General features: G+C 35.2%; 1 protein-coding gene and 1 long non-coding RNA gene across 6 annotated transcripts in view; one reads left to right on the top strand and one right to left on the bottom strand.

Moving 5' to 3' along the window:
- LOC119067801 (integrin alpha-PS1) overlaps positions 1-26,647 on the bottom strand; it is a 42,440-nt gene that overhangs the window by 2,689 nt on the left and 13,104 nt on the right. For 3 of the 5 annotated variants that reach the window (XM_037170948.1, XM_037170949.1, XM_037170950.1), the window contains exons 4-12: positions 21,196-21,225; positions 11,523-11,629; positions 8,741-8,874; positions 8,452-8,681; positions 8,195-8,389; positions 5,399-6,201; positions 5,152-5,338; positions 609-1,501; positions 322-543 (exon numbers count right to left, since the gene is read on the bottom strand). In XM_037170948.1, coding sequence (XP_037026843.1) covers positions 322-543; positions 609-1,501; positions 5,152-5,338; positions 5,399-6,201; positions 8,195-8,389; positions 8,452-8,681; positions 8,741-8,874; positions 11,523-11,629; positions 21,196-21,225 — 2,801 coding nt within the window. The remainder of the gene's footprint in view (positions 1-321; positions 544-608; positions 1,502-5,151; positions 5,339-5,398; positions 6,202-8,194; positions 8,390-8,451; positions 8,682-8,740; positions 8,875-11,522; positions 11,630-21,195; positions 21,226-26,647) is intronic. The other 2 variants (XM_037170952.1, XM_037170951.1) reach the window with 1 other exon arrangement.
- Positions 25,408-26,647, top strand: part of LOC119067805 — a 25,848-nt gene continuing 24,608 nt past the window's right edge. The window contains exon 1 of the long non-coding RNA XR_005086050.1: positions 25,408-26,171. This is a non-coding gene — a long non-coding RNA (uncharacterized LOC119067805). The remainder of the gene's footprint in view (positions 26,172-26,647) is intronic.

Raw genomic sequence — 26,647 nt, 5'->3', positions numbered from 1 at the left:
CTTATAGCGTTATTTTGTCCAACTGACAAAATCATAGAGTTACACTCGAGAGGGGCCAAGGTGGCGCTGTCATTATTTGAACATGTCTGGTTTCCCATGTATTTTTGTGGTTTCCTTTGATCGACAGAGCCACCATGCCACCTCTCGAGTGTAACTCTATTGACAAAATATTTAAATTTTTGGCGCACTTATCGCGTGACCTAGTCATGATTTCCACTTACGAAACAAGCGCTCCGTTTTCTTACCGTTTGCAAAGACAAAACGTAGTGGTAAGTGGAAATCAAGTCTTTAGTAAAAAAAGCAAGTAACGTATACACTTACAGAAATTCGGTCATCATCCTTTCGTTGAACAATACCGTACGCGTCCGGCAGTTTTATTTGAGCATAAGAAACTATGTCTACGCGATCGACACGTGGATAATCGGATACGAGACTTGAGTTCCACAATCTCGCCTTGACATGAATGTATGCTTCAGATTTTTTCTGCATATTATAAATGGCACATTTAAATCGAACACATTTTGCAGTAAGTTTTTCGCAGTCCTTAAACAAAAAACAATACAACGCAATAAAGTAAAGGTTTGTACAAAACAAACCGAAGCAATTACCATATGAACTATTTCCGTTTTTTTGCCGTCCTTGTCAAACAGTTTTTCAGCTCTAATTATCATTGCTTTATCTCGTCGAACTCTATTAACACCTTTATTAAATTCCGAAAAATCTTTCTTTTCAGAACCTTTTCCGGTCACTGAGATTGTCTTGTTAATATTAGCAAAGCGCCTATACTCGTCGGGTGCAATGTTAAGAAAATCACGGTTTCTTGTTCCTTTAGCTATTTTTAGCGGATTGAATATATTGTCTGATTTGATTTCACATTCGCCGCCACCACCTCCCTCGATCAATGGTCGATCTTCCAAATACAATAACCATTTTCCTTGTTCTTTATCATTTGCCACTTGATGCGGCCATGCTATATTTACTTCTAGATAGGGTGCCCTCCATGGTCCATCATTGTATATTTGATATGTGTGTTGCACCGAAGTGCCAATATCGTCCATATATTCTATAGCGCTTTCACCTTTAATTTCACCACCATAAAACGATTGTTCTGGTAGCGCCCAGCCCTTAATGCTTAGTTCAGCTTGCTTAACTACCTTTGCCGTCAAAATAGTCTTTTCGCGTGGAATTATTTGTTTAGATGTTGAATTTGCAAAAACTTTGAAAGACAATGATGGAGCTGAATCCTCTAAGCTGCTTGGATCAAATCGAAGCGTAACTCTAGCCGTACCATTTCGAGGAAGTGGATTACCTAAATTGCATGACACGACAGTCGTACTTAACCGATTACAGATCACTTGTCCTTTTATAGCAGCAATATAAGTGACGCTGTGTTGATGTTCAACAAATAGTTGAGCTTCATATGCAGAATCTTCTTCGTTTAGAACCAAGACGGTAAGATGAAGCTCATCGTTCTTGCCCAGAATTAAGGTTAACTGATTATCTAAATAATGAAATTGATTATTTTTTTTAAATTAAAATATCACCCAAGTCATTTGCGGAACCCAAAATTATTTTCTTCCAAATTAGCCAAACGCAACAAATTTATTTCCTTCCAAAATATTCCAGAAAAACCTTTAAAAAACAACAATTTGTTCGTGTAATAATAAGTGAACATGTTTTCTAACAGATTTATTAATTAAAATAGCTATTTAGCTCACTTATAAAAATGAATAAAGAATTTTATTTGTCGTAAAAAAGCTCACTGAAATAAATAAATGAAATGAAAGAATACAATACAAACAAACGAGCCATCAGAACAGTCGGAGCGTTTGCTGCGGCTGCCGCCCTACTTTGACGAAGCTTATTGCGTTCGTAAACATAGTTAAAGTACAAATTTTATAAAACGAACCCATACACACCCGTGTCCTCGCCACCTTACGGAAATGAAATCCGGACTACGAAACCCCATTTCATCAGGGACTAAACTAAGGAACATCGCAGGTGGGAATTTTCCCACCTGCGCCCCTCTAATTCCCACCTGCGAATCCAGATCTGCCCACAAGAAAAATTTTGCCTGCCGCGCATTGAACCTAGTTGGAAAATGATAATGGCATTGTCGATATCAGTTTTTTAATCTTTTATCATCATTTAGATGGAGATACAGATACAGAATCAAAGTATTTCACATTTGTAGCTTTTACTTTCCTAAGAACTAAAAAAAATGGAAAGAAAATAGGGTTGGCATGTAAAAAGTAAAGGAACTAAAGGAACTAAATCATTCGAAAGGTCTTGGCCTCGAACTACTTTCAGTGGAGTGGCGTATGAAACTCCAAAATGGAGTTATTAACAAAAATGTGAATTTTGTTTCTCATTTATTTCTCTCTGGTGTGTTAGCGTAAAAATCGGTTGATTTGTCTTCATGGAATGTGCCTACATTATGTCATTTACTCAGATTTTTTTAAATGCCGGAACACACCCTAATTTAATTAAGAGTATTTGAATAAATATTTTTACCTCTAAGTAGGGGTCCAAAAATTCTGCAAAAATCACAGATGTTACAGACGTTACTTGAGAATTTTTTCAGTTACATCCATTGAGATATATAAATTATAGACAAAACTCACCCTCATACCCAAAAACTCACCACTATTGTGATTTTTAGGGCTGAAACACCTTTTAGTCCAGTAAACCGATAATAATCTGCAATTTTCTGGAATTTGATTTTTAGGTCATTTTGTGGACGCATTTTCCACAGGTAAAAATACACCCCTAACATGACCGAAAAATTAAATTCCAGAAAATTGCAGATTATTATCAGGTATGATCGGCAAGTCGACTAGACTTTACTGTTACTTTGGCGCCCAAGATTTTGTGTTTAGGCGCCCCTTCGAAAAGTTTCCCACCTGCACAGAAATCCTTATTTTAGTCCCTGCCATTTCTCGACTTTTGGCGACTTACCACCAGCCAGGTATGAAAGATGAAAAATATCTGAGACTGGTTTTAGGGCCTAAGCACCAAGGCCTAACTAGGCATAAGAACTTACGTTCGAAAAGTTAAAATATTTGATAATGTGATATTGTCAGTTAGAAATGGAAGTTGATTTAGAAGTGAACCGTGTAATGACAAAACTTCGTCTTAAGCAGCAGCAGCAGAGAGAGCAGTAAATTTGTGTCGTTCTTTGAATGTATTTCGACTATTTTTGATTCATAGATAGCTATTGACCATACCAATCAGGAAAAAAATACACATTTGGACATAGGTTCATAACATATGCTCTGTGCCTATTATTATTTTATCACCCACTACAGTGAGGGGCACTCATATTTGTGCACAAACTTGATTCAGATGTTTGATTAGCTGGTCCATGTTAACAAACAGATTTTTACCTAATTTTATTATTTAAAATTAATAAAAATGGGAACAGTGGCTTTACTTGTTTACGGTATACATTCGTTGTTATATGCAAATCGTCAGCTAATATTTTAATTCATGACACTAAAAGCATTACAAGTACAATAAAGTCAAATTAAAACAATTTAGATATAAAACAAGTTTCAGACGGAAAACAAGTTTCAGACGGAAAACATGTTTCAGATGGGAAACAAGTTTCAGATGGAAAACATGTTTCAGATGGGAAACATCTTTCAGATTGAAAACATGTTTCAAATAGAAAACATATTTCAGATGGGAAACATATTTTAGACAGAAAGCATGTTTCACATGGAAAAACATGTTTTGTGTCGAAATAGTATATTATGTTAAAAGGAACAAGAAGGTTTGTTTTTGACCCAGGTGGTGAAAACGTCCGAGGATGCAATAGAGAGAATTGTATGAAATCCTTAGCAATATGAAAAAATGACATGAGTGGTTAGACAAATTGGTCGTAAATTCTTTCTATTGTAAAATGTTACACGTTACCAAAGAACTATACAATACTATACAATCTATGAAATATTTACGACAAAAATCTGATAAAAGTTCAAAATATGTTATTTTTGTTAACCTGTTACAGACGGCTGTCATCTGTTATCGACAACGTCAGCAAAGATTAAACGACAAGCTCTGACTAATGAGCTCTTATATAGCAAAAAGCATGTTCAAAACAAATGAAGTAGCAGATGTCTGAAATCAATCTTCGATCAAATAAAGTGATAGTTTGAATAGTAACACTGTTAATATGCTTGCCGTCTGCGACAGGTTAATTCTGTTATTCGCACAGTCTCAAGTTGGAGAATCGAACTTCCAAATTATAAAATAAAATATTAAAACCGGAAATTAAACACTTTGCGCAGCAACACAATAAAACATTTAAAATGACAAAAAATTCAAATTCAAAATAAAAAGTGCGCCTGCGAGAAAGTGTAAAATGGACGCATCTTCGGTTATCGGCCGATGCCATGACATCGATGACTTTTAAAACTCTAAGATATATCAAATATGTTCCGAAATAAAAAAAACCGACTGTATATCATGAAACAAATGCTATTGAAAACTTCACACCACCGAATTATGTGTGTATTACATATTCTAATGTCTCGTATCGTCATCGAAGAGAAAAGAACTCCTTTTATGCGGATTTAGATGAGATAGAATTGAAGCGTGATTTAAATGTATTGGTGTTGGTTTACTTCATGCAAATAAATGCATTCGTCGATTGGTTGCTCATTGCAATGAATAGCACATTTCCTACCTAGGACTAAAAGTCTTTTTTAGCGTGTGAGAAGTTTCCAGACAGAGTCGAAGGCGAGGTCTGGAATCGAATACGCTAAAAAAGACTTTTCGTCCGTGGTACGAATAGTATTTTTCATATTGGACGGAGAAAAAGTGCGACGCAGTCGCACTTTTCGGGTCCTAGCTATGAAAATTATATTGTCTGCTGAGACAATTGGCGATATTTTTGTAAAAAAATGTTTGCTGTCCAAATTATTTGCGGAAATTATAAAACCTTTAAAAGTGATGGTTAATAAGGCATTGTTTTTTTGGTAATCGGAGTGTTTCAGGCAAAAAATTGCCTATTTTTAAAGGTTTCTCTGGAATATTTTGGAAAATAAACTCTTGAAAATTCCGGGAAAATAAATTTTTGCAATTTTCCTAATCTGGGTGGAAATAATGTTTTGTGTTTATGTAGTTCCCCCAAGTCATTCCACTTGCCTTCGCGATCAAGTTCTAGGTCTGCATAAACTTCAAGTTGAGATTCGCATACGTCATCCGTTCCACAGTCTTTTTGAAACGTTGCATCAAATGGACGATCAGCCTGAGTTTGATCTAATATTGGAAACAACGATTCCAATCCGGAATTCGGTAATGCTGGCTCAACCAATGTATAGTTAAGGCGAAACTGTGATGTACTGAGTAAATCAAAAAAATTCAGTCCAAAAATTTGAACTACAAAAAATACCTTAATTGGACTTTGTATGTCTCTTGTGTTGTCTTTCACGTATACAACTTCCTCACTGCAATGTTGTATCCCATTTGTTTGTATTTGAACATTCCGTTTCACTACGTTGCTACGTTTTTTTAGGTCGGGTCCAAAAAATATTCGTGAAAATTTTTTCATGTTGTTAAATGTTTCTGCCTCAATTGTGTATACCAATTCAAGCATTTTGGGTGGTGTTGATTCATATGAGTCAATTGAACAACATGCTTTAAACGAAAAACATGTCAAATTTGAACCAGGATCACTAATGCATCCTTGTGTTGAAGGGTCAATATTTTTCAATTCTAAACTGCTGACTTCTGTTTTTATGTTAATTATTGGTCTCGCTAGAAGAACGACTGCGGCTGATGAGCCGTATGCTCCTACCAACAAATCAGGATAGGAATTGCTGTCTAAATCGATTCCACCGGCAATCGAACTGCCAAACGTATGAATTGGTGTTGTTAGTAAGCCTAGTTGTTTTGCCGTTATGATCTGCGAAGGTTTTGTAGTTAAGCCATTCCTAGATCCAAGATATATATACACAACACCGTCATCTTCATAGGGAGCTCCAATAGCGATATCGTCGCAATTGTCTTTATTTAAATCACCGACATTTGCCAAAGCAATTCCAAAATGAGATTCCAGTTTTCCTGTTATTTTCGTGGTATACATTTTTGGAATGACATGGTTTTCATTCTGATAGGCATATACAGCCCCTCCATCGTCTCGGGTGAAATAATACGGCGCAGACACTAGAAGATCCGGCAGACCATCACCATTGACTGAAAATTCAAAAACGAGTAATTAATAGTGCTGTGGAGGGAGAGTTTTTGTACATAAGGAGAAAAGGTAAAATTTGTGTATTGATAGTACTTTACGTTTGTACACTCACTATACCGTGATATGTTTATAATGACATTCGGAAAATTAAACGACAACGAAACGAAAAATTGTGATTTGGCATGATTTTGAGAGTCAACTGAAGTGACGTGATAAAATATGGCATAAGATCGGCCAAATAATGAGTCACATGCACTTGTTTTTGTGTGTGTTATTTCGTCCGTTCCGCTTTCAGCTCCACTCCTTCCAAGAATATTCAAACTCAGATTTATGTACTCTCGCACACTTTCAAAATAGCTACATTTATTTACACTAACTTTTGAGTAGCGGATAGTCGTCCTAGCGCTCAAAAATAAAAGACGTAAAACAAAACTTGATGTCGAATTTCGAGCCATAACTGTCTGGAATTCAAAACGTTGTGCTTGTTTTTCCGGGCAATACTGAACCGATTTGAACAATATGATATGTTTTTTGGTTACAATCATTCCAATCAAAGTATATAAACACTGAAGCTAGTATAAATGCGCAGTTGCGCATGGCTCCCCACTTTCAGATGAATTTAGTTTCATTATGTTGTACACACACATATCGAATTCATTTTCGTCTAGTTGCAGCTAGTGGTGTAGTGAATTCAATTCCATACAAACCTAGCAGGTGCAACAACATTAGAAACAAGACTGTTTTGAAATTAGACCAATCATAAAAACATATTATGTGTTTTAAGCTTTGAATGCCCACCTAACTTTCTGCCGTAAAAAAAGTATCGAAACTCAACGGGAAGTACTCCAAAACAGGGACAGAAGTTTGGAGTAGAGTCCCAGAAACAATGATTTTGCTTTGTATTTCATTAGTTTTTCCAGCATATCTCTGGATATATTCGCTGAAAAATCATGTTCGATGTGTCAAAGGTAATTAATTGGATACAGTGTGGTTTGATTAAAGTTAAATTCACAGTCGTCCGTTTTGCCTCCGCTTAGCTCTCCGTTTACGTGACGTTTCTATTATTTACATGACTTTTGCATTGTTTTACTTCTAACTGTCAAGTAAACGGCTGGAAAACGGTAGCAAAATACATAAGTAGATGTGTTATGTGTCTAATGATAGATATTGACTAGTTCAATCAGAAAATCTATGAACATTGAGTTCGTGGATTCGTGTGTTCATACGTCAAACTTCAGATGTAATAATTGTGGCAAATAGTTGACGATGTAAAAGTTGTTGTCGTCACAATTTGAGTGTTTGAAGCCTTCAAAGTGTATATTTTTCCTGTTTTTCTGCACCTCCCCGACACGGCAGAGTAAAGTAAACCAGGCAGGAGCGCTTGATTTGACTAGGGACCTGAATTATCTACTAGCATTATTTTTTTAATTTTCAAATTGAATAAAATTTCTCGAATTCGAGAAATTCGAGAAACTTTAAGAAACTGGAGAAATTAGTTTGTTGAAATTTCTTGAATTTCTCAAAGTTTCTTGATTTTCTCGATTTTCTCTAAAAGTTTCTAAAAACTAGGCCCTGGGTATTAGGTTCCTTATTTGACGTTTCCTGTCTGGTCTATTTTACTCTGCCGTGTCCCTGATCATTTATGGGCAAGCTAGTACGTAAACACTGAGCCACCGCATCCATAACGGAATTTATTGGAACATGTAAATGCTTGGTACTTATAACAGAAACTAGGTAATGATATCAGCGAGTGAGTAGTAAAAAATATACTTTTTGTGAACGGTTCAATATTGTTCGTAAAAAAGCGCATAACGTAAGGATTCTTTTTTTTTTTGTAAATTTGTGTGATTCTAGACAAAATGTTAAAAAAAAATCACAAACCGGCATCTACTCACCATGTCTAATTTTTATGTGCATTTATGGCTCGAAATTCGACACCACAATATAAATCTGAATCGTAATAATAATAATTATAAAGTTTTTGCATTAGATTACCATCAGCTGTGGTCAACTCATAGCCAAAACTCGACGCAAATTGTTCACCATTCAATATAACTTTTTCGTACATCGGATTTGCCATCATAGTTCCTCTTGTAAAGATAAAAACTTGTCCTGTTTCGTTTGATCGGGGAGCGCCGGCAGCATATGCTATGTCGGCGTTAAAATACCGCCCTCCAGTAACAGACATCCCTAGGATTATAATGCATCCGTCATTTATCTTTTACAACATGTAGTTAATGTGATTGTCTTACCAAGATAACTATATTTTTTTAGTTTTTCATCGAATAATTTCTCTCTGATTTCTTCCTCATGTTTACTATAGTACATAGTCTTGTCACGTTTTAAATAATCTTCCAAGAATGATGTAACGAAAATAACACCCCTCCACGTGTAAGGACCCGGTGAACCAATCAGCATTGTATCATCATCAAATAAAGATGCAGAGGTTCCGACTTGACAATAACCGTAGGCTTCGTGCGCCCTTATATAAAATTAGATGTTTTTAAATTCTTGTCCTATGCTTTTGTTCAAATGACTCACCTTGTTTTTGGTCGACCTTTGCAAGGATCAATTACATCTTCGTAATTGAAATCATTTGTAAGTAGATAACATAGACCTTGACCATGTTGAGCATCGCTTTCCTTTGCGATGTAACGATGAGCGCATACAAGAATCTGAAAAAAATTATATGGGTTTTTTAATTTAGCGCACAAAGCTGTTACTGGTTTTTAGACCCGTACGAAGTACGAGGGTCCTATGCGTTTACTATCACGTTTAAACGAACTTTCCATCTGTCATATTTTCTGAGTTATAGGTCACATACCTCAGCAGCTTAAAATGCTCATAGCACCGAAATTATAAGCTTTTAGGAAAATTCCTTCAAATTAGTTTCTTAGAATTACGTCCTTGACATGCCCTGAAAATTTCAGCCAAATCCACAGAGTAATTCAAAAGTTTCACCGTAACAGAAAGACAAAGTAACAAAGGTTGGTAAAATTCATCAAATTCAAAACGTATGAAAATCCGTTTTTTATAAAAATTTTGAAATTTAATATATCGGCCAAATCTTAACCTTATGTTGCGTGTGATACCTTGTTGAACTCGTATGGACGCCCAGATTACGAATAAAATAAGTGGTAGGAGCGGAGGGGCAAAAGTCAAAAAAGTTGTGTATATGTTCCTCAGTCCTACGGATTTTTTTTTTCTCAAATTTTTTAGTGTTAACGGACTTGCGTCATGGCCCTTCATTACCGTAAGGCATCTATCGCTTTTTAAAATCTAAAAAGTAGATACGAGTGTTTTTTAGGGTGGAGACATGGGAAAATACGAATTCGGACCGAGGTTAGGACTGAAGTAGTACCTCTGATTTAATGGTTGATTTCGCCAGTGCTTTTGATTCAGGAAATGTGGGTCAATTTTTTTTTTTATTCGTCGCTAGGCCGCTGTGTGGCTTCAAAGTCGGAATTTTTGAAACGAAAAATGGTTGCCATTTCGCGTAAATATAATGGATTGACATGAAATTTGTGTCTAAAGGGTTTCGAGGTCGACACTTCTAAATAAAAACATTTGAGAACTACCACAGGCATGTGAGTCACCGAAAATTACCAAAAAGTGTTTTTTTGGGTGGATTTTCTTGATTTTCTCGAAAACGTATCCATAGGATTAGATGAAACTGAAATCGTCGATAGCCACTTAAAATGCCTATCGATTAAGGTGCACATCAATAGAATCCATGGTTCCGTTTCCGAGAAAATTGAAAGAAAGTGCCAAAAAGGTGATGTTGGTAAGCCCACAAGATGGCGTCGTAGAGCTTTCGCCTCTTAGGGAAAAATGTTGAAAAATTAAAGTTGAAGGATTTAAGATTTTGAGTCATACTATGTTCCAATAGCCTCAAGGGCGGCATCGAAATGCCATTTTACAGTTGATATCTGTATTTCGATAGAATTTCCTTAGTGTTTACATAGACGACAATATCATCACAACGTATCGATTCGAAGAAAAAAATCTATTTTCCAAAGTTTGGACCGGCAATAATCTAATGTAATGGAGGTGCTGAATCATTTTTATTAAGAAACTTTCGAAAATAAAATTTGGATCACGAATTAAATTACCTGCGAAATTAAAAGGCCTATCGATGGCACAACATTTTGTCACACTAACCATTTTCTATTAAAATTTTTGAATTTTGATTTCAACTTTTACAAAATTCCAATTGCATCAAAGAACCATTTTGTTTTTTGTAAACAATTTGTTGCAACAATGTTTCTGATTGTTCTGATTTCGCTTTTCTAATATACGTCAAAATGGAAGTGCTGCTTGAACGTACTACGTAGATCAGAGATGACAAAAATATTTCTTTTTTTGTGGGTGCTAAAATTTTAAAAAGTTCACATGCAACTGACTGATACTGACTGATTGTTATATTATTTTGGCATTGTACGCATTTAAGCTGTGTGCACCTAGTTTTAGATTTTTCAACACTATCATTGCAAACTTTCATATCTATCTAAAAAAATCAAATTTTTACGCTAAATTCTTTGGTTCAACTGAATTCATCCTTTTACAAAAAGAGACCTTTAACTGAAATAAAAATTATGGTCTTCGTGATCGGATGATCATTTTCACTTTTATTTTGAATGTTCAGCGGATACACGGGGTGATAGGTCGTTAGTGTTTAAGGCTGTAAACTACGGAGAGGTTATAAAAAAAGACACGGGTTACACACTAGGGGTGTAGCGTTTTGCAGTCTTTTTTTATTTTTTTAAGGCCTGTGGTTAGGCTCGATGTAGAATGGTCCACTGATCACGAAAATATTTTTTTTTTTAAGTTCGAAGCTCCCATGCGCACCTCTGAAAACCGACAGAGCCATAGTGAGAGCAGTTCTGCCGCTTGTGTTGAAACAAATTTGTTAAGTGTATATGATAACTACTCGTAGAGACTGTGGCTTCAATTTGGCATACTTTAAAATTTAAAAAAACTTCGACTAGCCGATGAAAAATTACAAAAAGTGTTTCCGACCATGACTTTTCCAGAAATTTTTTGGAGTTAAAGCTTTCTAAAATCTGTGACTGGGAAGCAAAATAGTCGTGTCGTAGCTCATTTTAAAGATTCACTGACCTTCCAATGTGTTGAAAATGGTACGAGAAAAACCAATTTTTTTTTTATTTTTCACAGAATTCATGCAAAAAGCGGTTCCAAATTGTTCTTAGATTTGTTGGCGTGAACAATGTAATGTAATTCTAAATAGTGGCTGTGTTTTATGAGTTAGCCACTGTATTAGGCGTAGCAAAGCTAAGTAAGTAAGCAGAAAAATGTATCTTACCTTCCCGCCAATTCCTTGTGATCGAACTGTTACTCCCATCCATTGGCCATTTTTTATTTCTTCGGTGTCATCCGGTGGCATCAAATCCATTAATCCATCATTTGCAGCTATGTAATAAAGAGGCAGACTTTTTTAATTTCTGTATTCTGAGATAAATCGAACCTTCACTCAAAAATACACAAGTTACTTTTTGGCTTTTTTCTTTTTTGTTACTTATCACCAATAGAGTGTTTTTGTTCGCAAAGTTCGCTCATACTGCGGATACGCAGATGTCAAAACCAGGGCCTATTTCTGGGAAATTTACTTCCTAAATTTGCTAAAATTTTCCGAAATTTGCCAAAATTATCCAATATTTGCTAAAATTTGCTAGACTTTGCCATTAGCAAATTTCGGAAAATTTTGGAAAATCTTAGCAAATGTTGGCAAATTATGGCAAATTTTGACTCAAAACAGTTTAACGAAATATTTGTATTTAATCCATTTTGATCAAAAAATTAGGTGAGGCGGCAGCAACTCAATCTGTTATCATTTCTCTGATAAAACTATTTTCTTCTTTTTAGTACAAACCTATAGTGTTTAGTGTATACGTTCATTGCTTTTTATAACAGTGTTGTACTGTCTGGGTAGACATGCCGCATGTTTGTACAGTCTTTAAAGCGCTCAATAACTACTGAAGTAAACATCAAAATCGATTGATCAATATGTTTGCTAAATTTAACTTGAATCAATTAATTTGAGTTCAATAGAAGCCACACTAAAGTATTCAGCCAATCCGTTTTGACAACTACCTCAATCAGTAGAATGTGACTAATTTAAAAATCTCGTCAGTGGCTGGTTCTTTGATGTTAAAGATTGTAATATTTTGTTCATCATTAAACAATACTTAAGTGAAAAATCGATTAAAAAACAGAATATCGTCAAAAAAATATGTTTTTCCAATGCAGTCGAGAAAATAGTTATTTTCTCACCTCAGCTGAAACTTCGGTGGCACCATCGTAATGAAATTGCCAACTTTTCTTCACTAGTTTATTTGACAAATAACTATTATATTTATGGTGACATCTGTATGCCCGCAGGACAAACTTTATAACACATTCCACAATTGTGTTCTACCGAACTAAAACATTCTATTGAATATCGGAATTTCAACAATTAGTCGTGCTTTTAATTTGCATTTCTACCACTTGTCATCGAGCATTTGTGGTGTCGCTCAAAGTGCATCAAAGCCTGTACAAAAAAAATGTACGCCATACGAGATTCATGGTTTATTTGACGCACAAATTCGAAAGTCTGGTATATAGATCCAGCGAACGAAAAAATTCAGCTTGAGTGGAAAGTATTTGAATTACAGAAGTTTGTTTCGTTCCGCCATTCGATATACAGTTCAATGTTTATGCAATGATGTGAATTGAACCGTTTCTTGTCTCCTTGTAACATCGTAATGACGGAGATTATTCCATGGAAAAAAGTTTTTCGCACTGTGAATGATGTACACATAGCACGTGGGAAATTTCGCTTAGTATATTGTCATCAATAATAAATCAACAAAAATTAATTCGTTTTCTTGTAGATGATCTTGTAAGGCCAACGGTGTAATGTAAATTGTAAAGTATCACTTTCGTAGGGGGTTGGCCATTAATGTAAAGTCTTATACTTTCGCAGAAGGCCGCAACGAAAAATAAATCACAAATTTCCCACCACGTAATGAATGTACGGCTCAACTTTCGCAGGGGGAACGCAAATATTGTTTGTGACGAAACTGAAGCGATTTTATTTATTCGAAGAAAACAATGGAGTTAACGACATGAAAATAGGTTCTAAAAAGTAATTACAAAATATAAAAAATGTCTTTCCATGTTTTGGCATTGAAACCATTTCGTCACAGAATTGCATAAAATAAAATATGCAAAAAGAATCGTATGCTAGTATAGTTACTATCGCACACGATGTCTTGTCAACCTCGGCTTCGGATCGGGTTGACAATCGACATACATATAGTGCGATAATATACCTAAATGCGATTCATTTTGTATAACCTACTTTGGAAAATGATCTTTCGCTGGAACTGTCAAATTTATAAAAGATTTTTTCGATACGCTCGATGTATATACCGGCCTTAAAAAAATTACCTTCAAATTCACAAATTTATCAAATTATTTCTGTTTATAAAATATACGACCCTGTATTCTGAATCGCGACATATACAAATATGCGGTTATATGTAGCATGTAGCAAACTACATGGGTATTGTCACAGCTTTGCTCCTAGCATGAACGTAAGAAATATTCATGATTTTTTGGTATATATAAAAACACACAATACATGCAATCGTACACGCCCACATTTTTGAATATTTTGAAGCTTTTTGACATTGGTAAAATGAGTGTTCGTGCAGGGAGTAGTGCTATGGTATTGTTATTTTTCAAAAAGTTTTTCGAAAGTCGGACAATTTTTTTTCCATGGGAGGTGCGATAAAACAGGGGACGGTAGGAAAATATGCAGTTCAAAGAGACTGAAACACCAGGTTAATGAGGAACCTTTTTAAGAAGAAAAAAATCGTTGCTTTGCTGACTCTTGATGCAACAGGTACTGTTTTGCGAAACTGGTTTTTAAGACTTCCTCGTCAGTACCTTTTATTTGATGTATTGGTCATCATATTTGAGCATTTACCTCCAGATATATACGTAATAAAAGCAAAAAATACGCGAAGGGCAACAGCTTGATACGTCAAATGAAAGGTATCGGCGAGACGAATCATAAATTGAAATTTGTCGCAAATCGGGATCAGGAACTACTTTTAACAAAACACACAAAACATTTCAAAAAAGCAAGAAGTAACTCATAATATTTATAACTTGACAGTTGCGTGTATAAAGTCCCATAAGAACTGTCAAGTTACGAACGGCAGGATCTATGTCCAGGTCAAAGGTTCGGGAGCTCTGATTTTTAGAATGTACAAAATAACGTGCGTTGCCTATTTTTTGCTTTTCGTTGTCTTATTACGTATACTGGAGGTAAATAGTTGTTAATGTAAAAGTTATTCTGGTCTGCACTCTGATGTTTCAACGTATTTAAAATGCACATTTTCTTACTTTTCCTGTTTTCCCGCACCTCCCATTACCTTGGAGCAAATGTTTCATTAAAATAAAGTTTTACGTCTAGTAAACTTGTCGAAACTCCGATTATGACACCATTCGATACAATTTAAAATATTATTTAAAAAGAGATGTGCAAGCGAATCATGAAACAAATGAAATATGCTCTTTGCACTAGGATTGTAATGTTAGTGTTTTTAATTTAAAAAAAAAAAAATAGACGCACGGAATTTGGAAAACCGCTCCATCTTCTGCTCTTTTTCTTTATATGGGGAAATCAAGAACTCAAATGAAACGCAGTAACTTTGTCAGTTTTCAAAATGCCGTACGTATAACATTAGATGAACACTTTTACTGTAATTTGATTCATCGTGGCCTAGGTTTTAAACTCGACTGAAAAAAATTTGTCTAATTCTAATTTGTCTAATAATTTGTCTACAAAATCATAAAGAAAATACTGGATCTCTCTCCAGTCCTCAACTGTTTCAGATACGCAACGCGTCTCAATTCGATACGAACACCATCTGTTAATTGATGATGATAACTCATTGATACAAAAGCTATCACCTAACCTATCAGCTAACTAATACATAGGATTAGGATGGTTAAAGTTCGAACATGAGCAAAATCGGTCGAGTAGGTCTAGTCCGAAGGGTCGGAAAAGTGTTATTTTAGAAGGCTGGTCAAGGTCGTTAATCGTTAATTGTAAGCTACTGCCCATACAATGAGGGGCCGTTCGAAAATGACTATTAAGCTATTTTACGGAATTTTTGACAAGTGAATCGCCACCGGTTTCTGTTGGGTTTTGATTTTCGTCTTTTACACGTTGTCACACGTTATTGACAATTTCAAGATATTTTAATTGAGGGGTTACGCTGATCGCTTGGTGAAAAAGGACTTCACCTAGCACAAATTAAAGACCTTGGACATATGTTTGACATTGCAATGTGGGCAACATAGAGAAACCTAATTTCAAATGCCACCGAAACCCCATGCTACCATCTACATTAAGAGCACACACCGAGCGAGCCAATCTTAATCTATTGTCGAACCCATCAAAGCAAAATTGAGCATGTGTTTTCGACTACTCTTTCGTACAATGAAACTAGTGTTTTGTGTCTCTATCTTGAGGAAGTTTTGACCAATTCTTATGACCGTTTTTGTAAACAAAATGCCCGAAATTAGATTATAGTAAAAATGAAATATCTCGGTAAAAATAATACTTAAAGGGTATCCGTCAAGAGTGAAATGAAGTTTCCATTTATGGAAATTTATAAACAGGTATATTGAGCTAAGCACAGTGGTATTTCGCTGTTTATGTAATTTATTAAATAATCATAAGTTATAGTGACATATTTTTGGTCGAGTTAATCGTAAAATCGATAATTTATGTCATGTCTAATTTTTGTGCAACCGTACGCAAATAAAAATGATGTAGTCTGCTCCATTTGCACAAAAATTACCGGTTTTATAGTAAAAAACTATGTCACTAAGTCCGAGGTATATAAGGGCGGAGGCACTGCCTTATATAACCGAATCAGATGTGCGGTGGAACGGAAGTTCGATACGACCGCCATCTCTAGTTTTCTTTAAACACACAAAATTGCTTAGAACCTGGGAAATCTGTCTTGTGATAGGCACAATATTTTGTGAAGCACAAGCAAACAATAGTCAATCATTTTAAAAGAAGTTGTCATTAACATAGAACTAATGTGCTAGGCCGCGCGTTTCCGCCCATATATCTTGACTAAGTCTTCATAATTTTTGAGTTCGTACGGGGCTGTCAATATTGATGAAAGCTGTTTTATGCCCGACAAGAAATCCCAACTGTGTTGTGTCTGTTTTGAGATTCGCATAGTTATTTGTGAAAGTGTCATTAGCATCGAACCAACGCACTTCAAGCAAAAGTGCTATTAATGACAGCTGCCAAATAGAGTACTATTTTGTATGTAATTTTATCCCCACTCTTTTTACAGTGTAAAATTTTGAATGGAGCATGGAGCACTGTCAAGTTTCAGTATCCTATTCAGAGTACCACTTTTGCTTAAAGTGCTTTGATCGAACTAATCTATAATATAAAGTTTAACTTTTGCTTCGTTGACTTTTAAAAATTATTTGTCATGAGTAAAAACAACATTTTTTCTGGTTTTAACTTGCTTTAGATACTTTATGGTATCTAAAGTTAGGTAAAAATAATTTTTTTTAAACTCAACTATTGGTCGAATAACGAAAAAATGCTTATACCTAATAGTTAGGGGGCATTTTGTTTCTAGCGATCCTGTAAGTTTAACAAAAAAAACTTTTATGGTATAATTTTAAGTATAATTAATCAACACTAATTAGAATTTTTTAAGACCGCGGATCAACAAGCCTTTTTTAACAAACAATACGAGTGAAGAAACGACGCATAGAAAAAGAAGAAGAAATCGTATTTGGCTCATCTTGTACATACTTACGTTAACAATTGCGCGAACATTCAATTTTCGGTGGTAATTACACATATATGTCTATTATTTATTTAGTGGGTTTTACAATTCATATAGAATAACCGTTGAAAATAATGGTAAGTTGCCGAAGAAACGGATTGTTTACATTGTACCACTGATTTTATGTTGACGTTCAAAATTTTGTTTGTTAAAAAAGGTTGTTGATCCGCGGTCTTAAAAAATTCTAATTAGTGTTTATTTGCCTACTAATTATGCTTAAAATTATCCTATAAATTTTTAGCCCCGTACGAAGTACGGGGGGCTTATAAGTTTAATATGCCGTTTGTAACATGTTGAATTGGAAGCAGACGGTAAGGGCAAAGCATTTGTCTATGTTCATAGATAGCGAATCCGCAATAAAAAAAATGTCCGTCCGTCCGTCCGTGACCCCTATAACTCGAGTAAATCACAACCTTTTTTGAAAATTCTTTTTTTTCCCGTTTGGTAATGTCAAAAGAAAGACTAATTTCGAAGATGGGCGATTTTGGGTCGACCCCTCCCGAGCTGGGGCCCAATCTCCGGAATTTTAAACGCTAAAGTTGTTAGTGATGCGTTAAATGAAAGGTATTAACAATGCCGATCGACAAAAAAAAAGTTTATGGAAATTGGATGACCGACTCGTGAGCCCATGATGTGAACCAGGTACAGGGCGGGAAGCAGTTTTTGCTTGTAGGTCGGCCAAATTTGTACGGATTTCAACTATTTTTGCTTTATTAGATAGGTATTGAACGTACCAATCAGGGAAAAAAAAGTTTATGAAATTATATTCACCGGAGCGTGAGCTAGGTCTCTTGGAGTGAGCTCTTATCTGGCTACTCGGCAGTACTGTGAACGTGGTGTATTTTGACAATATCTCGAGTAAATTTTGACCGAATTTCATGAATTTTTTTTTGTTTGAAAGGTATTAACGAATGTAAGGCGTCAGTACTATTTCTGGTTTTCTAACAAAATGGCTGCCGGCGGCCATATTGGATTTTATTAAAATCGATATAAATCGGTAAAAATGAAGTGAAATTCATCCGTTTTCGCCAATTTTTGAAAAATCTGAGATGTACTTGCACACTAAATAGCGTGTTATGGAAAAATTTCTAGAATTAGGTCCTTGGACTGAGGCCGCTACTCGGCCCTAAGTGTTTTTTGCACATAAATCGAGTAAATCTCAACCGATTTTGCTAGTTTTTGTTTCATTTGAGAGATAATTGAATATCGAATGGAAAGTTAGCAAAAAATTTTGGGTTTCTAAAATAATGTCGTAAATTGTTGGTTTTATTTGAGAGGTACTTCGTACGGGCTTTCGTAAATTTGACCATGCCCAACTTGACTTGCATTTTGGTAACAGACGCATAAGAGGGTTGAAGACGTATTAGTGTTACAGGCGTATTAGGGCTACGGACGTATTATGGCTACGGATGCAATAGGTTTGCGGGATTGTACGGGGCTCAGTCGCAGCAAACGCTCCGACTGTTCTGATGCCTTGTTTTTTTTTGAACTCATAGGATCGCTAGAAACGAAATGCCTCCTAAATACACTCAATGATATGCAATAGTCAAAATATATTAAAACTCACAAGAGAGCGAGAGAAAGCAGTCACGACTAATTACAAAAAAAAGGCATCGACTTTCGAATGCAAATGTACAAAAATTAAAAAATGTTTTGATAATAAAATTTTCAAGTAACACCACCTTCACCTGAATCCAGCTCTGTGGAAATGACAATCACATACGTTACATTTGAAACCTTAGACAAATTATACCTAGATTGGTATTTCGTACTACAAAATGTGTCCCCAACATATCAGTTTGTATAAAATTTACGTTTTGTACGATTTTATGTAGATTGTTACAGCTATACATGTAGGCGTACGCTTTTGATAGTTCAATTTGATCACTTAATTATAAGATAGAGAGACGCTAATATGACGACTGGGTTGTTTCGACGATTAGAGGGAATATGTCGAATGACAGTTGGGGTTTCGAGAGTCGACTGGGTCGTTTCGACGGATAGAGGGAATATGTCGAATGACAGTTGGGTTTTGAGAGAGAATTCAATAAATTTTCTCATAACCAATTTCAAAATCATTCGACATATTCCCTCTATCCGTCGAAACGACCCAGTCGTCATATTTGCATGTCTCTGTTATAAGAGGACAAACACATAGATCAAACATTCTGAAAGAACCAGGTTAAGACAACTCTGAGTTGATCACGAAGGCGGTGACACACAAATTGAGTTCAGCGGCTACGAATTTTATATGAAAAAGGCAACGTAACAAAAACAAAATTCCGAATTTTCCTAAAAAACATTTTCTTCAAGTTGATTACACACACCTTGGTTGGGACCACATATTAAATAATGTTCGAAATTTTCATTCTTGGTATAATTAACTCTTTGTTTGAACTAATCTTTCGACGAAATTAAAACCTTCTTTGTAGCCACTGTGATTAAAAAAGTGTAAAAACTAAAGTAAATTGTCATCTTAAATATAATAAGTTAGCTTTTTAGTGAATGAACATAATGGATTTTCTTTGATATGATGTAAAATCTAGGCTTTCAGCATACTGTTGAAGATTTTGAGTTACTAAAAAAATTGAGACGAAGCGTTCTTATAAAAAGATCCTTTTTGTAAACCCCCTCCTCCCCCGTTTTCATACAATAGGATGAATAGAAGCACGGTTTTGTCGAAGCCTTGTCCTACTCTAAAAAGAGTGCGATCACAGGACTGTGGTTTGGTACGTAGAACGCTTGCTTCATAAGCAAGAGGTCCACGGTTCAAATCTCGTTGGGCGCATAAAACAAAAATTTTATTTCCAAATTCTCATTAATATCTTCATGCATAAAATATAGCATTACCCACGGCAGAGTAAAACAAACCAGGCAGGAGCGGTTCATTTTTGAAACGTCAAATACACTGGATGAAAATGAACTCAAATGAGCACTGACATAAATTGAAACATTTTGTTCGCAAAAAATATAAGGCTACTAGATTATTCAGGTCCCAAGTCAAATCAGCGCTTCTGCCTGGTTAACTTTACTCTGTCGTGGTATTACCCCATAAACTTGTATGTTATAACTCGTATGTTATATCCTCTCTGCATACAAACAAAACAAATTTACTAACATTCGCCGCTGCGCTGCACTCGATGTAAATATTAGGGGTAAATCATTATGCTTCGTGAAGTTCGTAAGTAAGTCAATTACGTAAAATATATGGGTGAAACATCACAATTTTACGAAATTGACTTACCTATGAGCTTCACGAAGCATAATGGTTTACCTTCATTATTTTGTTTGTATTCCGCTCGTATATATTTTGAATATGAGATAGTTATGCTAGTGACCAACTAACATCAATTAATAATGTCAAAATTCCAAACCCCTACTACGACAAAAAAAAATTGTTGGCAATTTTTTCTTGTTATTGAACCTGCGTCACAAGCACTTTGCTGACGCGCTTTCATGATTATCGTTATCAAGATAAACTAGGCTCTGATTTTTACTTATTTACAGTTGTGTAACGCTGTTTTACCATTTTTCTAGTACCTCATGAATCTTCATTTGTGCGAACACATTTTTCAAGAGAAAAATGTTCAGCTTTCCTTAACATGCTGTAAAGATGGTTTTAATAAGACATGCAGGTTATATCTGGTTATAATAACAAAAATGATGCGGAAAATCCTCAAAAACCTATGTTACACTTTTATTGTCATGTACATATGCCCAATGAAAGTAGATAAGTAGGTATGGCCAGTCCATACAAGTCGGAGCACATACGGATTTGCATGGCGCCACCTCAAACGAACTCAAAACGAACTCACGAAATTTGCAAATACGTATGTGCTCCGGCTAGAACAAATTTGAACGTTTGGCCATACCTATCTATTTACTTTCATTGCATATGCCAATAAAAAATTATAGAAATGGTCGCTTTGCTGATACTGTGGGCGGACGCAACGCCATATGTCCTCATTTCTCTGTTAAAATATACGTTTATCAATGTTGAAAACATACGGTTTTTGAGAATTCTGAACTGTGAAAATTGTATATTATTTATTGAAGTATGATGCAATTAAAAAAGCAACCCATACCACTTACAAATTTCATTTTCATATCTTCCTCCTGGCACTACATTCGAAGGCGCCCAAAAAATGAAAATATACAAAAACATAAAAAATTATTAAGTTTTTCCTCCAAACGTTTCTACGATAGTAGCAAATCGGGTATTATATTCATTAAATGCAGCAATAGATGGGGTAGTGTTTGTCGATCTATGACCCGTACAAAGTGTCATTGGGAAATCAAGTCGTTGAGTAAAGGGAATATTTTTGTGGTTGCTTAGAGATCAGCACGAAACGATGTCCATCCTAAAATCTAACTGTAATAGATTTTCTAATTATGTCGTTTACTCATAAGAATTTAATCAGATCCGATGAAGATTTTTGAATTTATCAAAGGTTCGTTTTTGTTTTTATTATTTGGAGTGGCGACATTTCTACAGGGCCAATATCGTCAGATATATGGATAGACCTCTCAACATTTTCACCGTGAACTTCACCAGACATTGCTGCAAGTGTCCTTCGAGAATAACAAGCGTGTGAGAAAATTTTAATGTTAAATGCTGGTTTTGAAAAAAAAAATGGTCTCATTCAACGCACTTCAATCAAAAGTGATCATAGTCAACAGCTGTCAAATAGTGTACTATTTTGTATGAAATGGTTTTTACAGTGTTTTACAAATGTGTGACACACTGTCAAGTTTCAGTACCCTATTTAGAGTACCACTCATCCATTTGGGCAAATTTTAAGTTATCGTCTTCACATAAATTTCCATTAAATTTTTTTTTTATTCGTTGTCTCATTTCGTTTCATGGTATTCCTATTTTTATCAATTGAAACATTTGAAACACTTGTGGTGGATAAACATTTTTATGAAGAAAAAAAATTCAGCCAATTAGCCGAGCAATACTTTCGGCGTCCGACCTCACAGACTGTTATGACGGGGAAATATTACGAGGCGGAAATTGATTTGAACAAAGAATTGGCGGGAGCTTTCAAAAAACTTACACAAAAGGAGACTTCATTTGTCACTTCCTTCAAGTTTAAATTGCGGGAAGAGTCAAATGAAGGAGAAATTGTTTAGTGAACAATTGTTTCGACGGCTTCCGCAAATTCTTTGTTTTCTTAATGAAGTCTTCAACCGGCCTTCGGCGGCTAGAATGGGAGCCACGGCTCTCGTCTCTCCATCCAAATACATATAGATAGGTATAGACCTATAGACTCAACTCTGAGTGAAATGAGTGAACTTGGAAACTTGGTATATTTTCCAACAGTGTGTTTCTCGTTTTTGATTCAATTTTATGTAAATAGTTTCTTATATGTTTCACGTTCAAATAATTTTTAGACCCGTACGAAGTACTGGGGTCTTATGCGTTTACGCATAAATCCGTAACACGTCGAATTGGACTCCCTGAGTAAGGGGAAACCTATTGTGGTTGTCTAGAGATGCCAAATCAGTGAAAAAAAAAATGTCCGTCTGTCCGTCTGCACGATAACTTGAGTAAAACGCATCCGATTTTGAAAATTTATTTTTTTCCCGTTTGGTAATGTCAAAAGACAGGCTAAGTTCGAAGATGAGTGATTTTGGATCGACCCTTCCCGAGCTGTGGCCCAATAAGTGCTTTACGGTTTTTCGAAGATATCTCCGGACATTCAAACGTTACACTTGTAAGTGATACGTCAAATAAAAGGTATTAACAATACCGATCGACAAAAAAAAAGTTTATGGAAATCGGATGACCGACTCGTGAGTTAGACCCCTTGGTGTGACACAGGCACAGGGCGGCAAGCAGTTTTTGCTTGTAGGTCGGCCACATTTCAACATATTTCGTTTAGTTTATACAGCTTTATTAGATAGATATTGACCGTACCAATCAGGGAAAAAAAAGTTTTTGAAATTATGTTCTCCGGAGCGTGAGCTAGGTCTCTTGGAGTGAGCTCTTATCTGGCTACTCGGCCGTACAGTGAACGTGGAGTATTTTGTCAATATCTCGAGTAAATTTTGACCGAATTTCATGACTTTTTTTTTGTTTGAAAGGTATTAACGAATGTAAAGCGTCGGTAACATTTCCGGTCTCCTAACAAAATGGCTGCCGGTGGCCATATTGGATTTTAATAAAAGTGATATAAAGTGGGAAAAATTGTACTTAGAGTGTTTCTGTTAACATGGAAATAATTTGTTATGTGTGTGGGGTGTTTCAGGCATTCCATATATGGACATCTATATATATATATCTATATTCACCTATATTGAGCTATATACAGGCATATAGAGCTATATAATAGCATATTCATCTGTGAAATGTTTATTTATAGTGAAATATAGGTAAATATAGCGGTATATAGCTGTTTAAATAGGAATTTATGAAAGTTGACTTCGTACGGGGCTGTCTATATTGCCTCCGGCAATTTTTTTGTATATGCTAACAAGGCAAAGAAAGATAATGTAAGTGATTTTAAAGGGCGAATAGCTTTTCAATAGAGAATGAAGTAAAAGAAATGAAGGGTTTCACAGTAAAGGCTTTTGATACGAATAGGTGTTTCGTACGGGTCGGCGTTAGCTATGTTTTTTTTTTACAAAAGGGTTTTCGGTACTGTCTCATCAATGAAGACTTAGGTTTGCTCAATTTTTCGTACCATCAAACACCCAATCCTCATTATTTACTAACATGATCAATAAGAATTACCAGAATTTTCGTTACTACAATGTCTCATTTTAATATGTAATGTACTAATAATAATAATTTATATCTACATTGAAAAGAATTGTTATTCACAGAAAAATTAGAAGAATTAGAATTTTAATTTAGTTTATACAGCTTGGTTTTAGCTACTTTTTCACTGCATTATTACATTATCTTTCAATTTAAGAGTATTTTTATGTCCTATGAATTTGAAAATCAGACGTTTTGTATCAGTGAACAATATAGTAAAACATTCAGTACGTCAACAATCAAAAGAACATACAACATGGATGTACGTTGAGCCGCCCTACGTCCGTCATCGCTTCTACAGATCATTATCAAGTGCATTTGATATTATGCATTTATCTGTCATTTTCACAAAAAAAAAATCATTTAGGGAAATGATGTTTGGAAACTGTAGCTTAAATGTAATAGATTTTCGTAAATTTCTATTACATTTTTATTTCATTTCGTCATAAAATTACTGATGTCATAGATCTTTTTTTGTGAACACTGCAATGACATTTCATGGAAATTTACGAGAGTAAATTTATTTCATCTGAAAAAAAAACTTGTCAAATGCATATGACAATGATCTATTATCTTCAAAAACATGTTGTGCAGTTGTCATGATACGTATCAGACGTTTGTTTATGTGTCTCATCAAAAATGCTCGTCAGCAAAACTTTTTGATCATTTAAAAACATTGTCGCTTAAGAATGATCAAAAAGTTGCTGGACGTTATTGCTACAACTAATGCTTTGCAGTATATAGATATAGAATGCAAATTAGAGACTTCTAGTCAATGAATTGTACAACAACCAGCAAAACAACGTAAAAGATAAAATTAGAGAAAAACCAAGAGCCGTCCATTTGCATCAGTCTTCATTATTTCGTTCTTTTTAAACTAGGTTACCGATGTTGATACCAATCCGGGAATTTTTTTTTTATTAATATCGGATATGGACCGTGAGCAGAGAGTTGCTAATATGACGGCTGGGACGCCGTTTCGACGGATAGAGGGAATATGTCGACCATTTCTGAAAAAAATTGAACCGTATGCGACCAGCTGTCAAATTGAAAAAGACATAACTACAGATTTTTTTAAATACTTCCAGCATCACTAATTTTAATGAAATAAATTGCTAACATGATCCTTGTGGGATCAGAATGAACGTAAGTCCATTTATTTATAAATCAGATTCAGTATTCGTACACAACTTCCGAATTGAAAAAAGCAATTTTGGAGACCAATTTTTGAACGCGTGTATCTCAGATAATACGAAAGTACCTTGCAAGTTGAGGAGCTAGCAGTACCAGCGTATTTGTCTTCTATTTATTCTTCATCAAATTTATCTAACATGATACTTCAGAAGTTTGGTCTAGAAATTATTGATGAAGAAATTTTGAAATTTATTTCTGAAATTCCAATTGAATTTATTCCAGAAAATGAGGTATTGAGAAAAGAACAAAGAAATTGGGACCTACCTAAGATCAAGCATCAATTTAATGAGATGTTCGAATCTGGTGATCTTAATACTCGTGCCAGACTACTTGCGTCATCGACTAAAGAATCTTCAAAGTGGCTGCAGGTGGTTCCATCGAGTCAATTGGGATTGTTACTGGATAATAACACCTCTAGAATTGCTGTTGGTCTTCGACTAGGTTCTCAATTATGCGAAGAACATAAATGTGTTTGTGGTGAGATTGTTGCAAAAGATGGTTTACATGGTCTATCATGTGCTAAATGTGCAGAAGGAAAATTCGCTAGACATGACAGTATGAATATGATTTTCTCTCATGGTTTTTCTAGTGCAGGTATTCCTAACATAATACAGCCACCTGGTATCTCACGAGATGATGGTAAAAGACCTGATGGAGTGACTTTGATACCATGGAGTCATGGTAGATCATTGTTGTGGGATGTAACTGTGAGAGATACAATGGCTGCATCCTATATTACCGATTCATCAAAGAAAGCACGGTCAATTGCTGACAGAGCGGAGAGGCATAAACATAATCATTATATGAAATTAAAGCAAAATTATTTATTCACTCCGCTTGCTTTCGAGACATTAGGTTGCATGGGTCCTGAAACGAAGAAATTTGTGGACAAATTGGGATCATTAATGAAAAAGGCAACTGGTGAGGTTAGATCAAAGGACTATCTTTTGCAACGAATTTCAATCGCTATCCAACGTGGAAACGCTGCCTGTATTTTGGGCACATTAGGGAAAAGCAGGATAGATGATTTTTATTTATTGTAAATTTAATTTTAGAAAAGATCGCTTTTTTACTGGCTGCGTCATTATTGTGAGCAGTCTTTTTTTGCGTATTTTCCTTTAAAAAAAAAACCTTGCAAATAATACCCTTTACGTTAATTTTGACACCGATGCAAACGTATTTCCATATTCTGCTTCTCGAATCATTGTAGTCAAAAATTAATTATTTTGTAAACAACCGACTAATTTTGGAAAAAGTCAGTCATTTTTGACATTTCATTCGTTATATGAAAAAGGCTGACAAATTCCCTCTATCCGTCGAAACGGCGTCCCAGCCGTTATCTTAGCATCTCTCTGACCGTGAGTTAGGGCCCTAGAAGTGGAAGGCCACTCGGCCCTAATTGTATTTTGCACATAACTCGATTAAATTTCATCCGTTTTTCCTAATTTTTGTTTCATTTGGAAGGTACTCGAACACCGAATAGAAAGCTACTTAAAAAAATTTAATTTGGGTCCTTGGCCTTAGGCCGCAACTCGTACCTGAGGGTATTTTGCATATAACTCGAGAAATTTTTTTTTTGTTTTT

Source organism: Bradysia coprophila (genome assembly GCF_014529535.1).
Source record: "Bradysia coprophila strain Holo2 chromosome X unlocalized genomic scaffold, BU_Bcop_v1 contig_128, whole genome shotgun sequence".
NCBI lineage: Eukaryota > Metazoa > Arthropoda > Insecta > Diptera > Sciaridae > Bradysia > Bradysia coprophila.
This window is presented reverse-complemented; position numbering and strand designations above follow the sequence as displayed.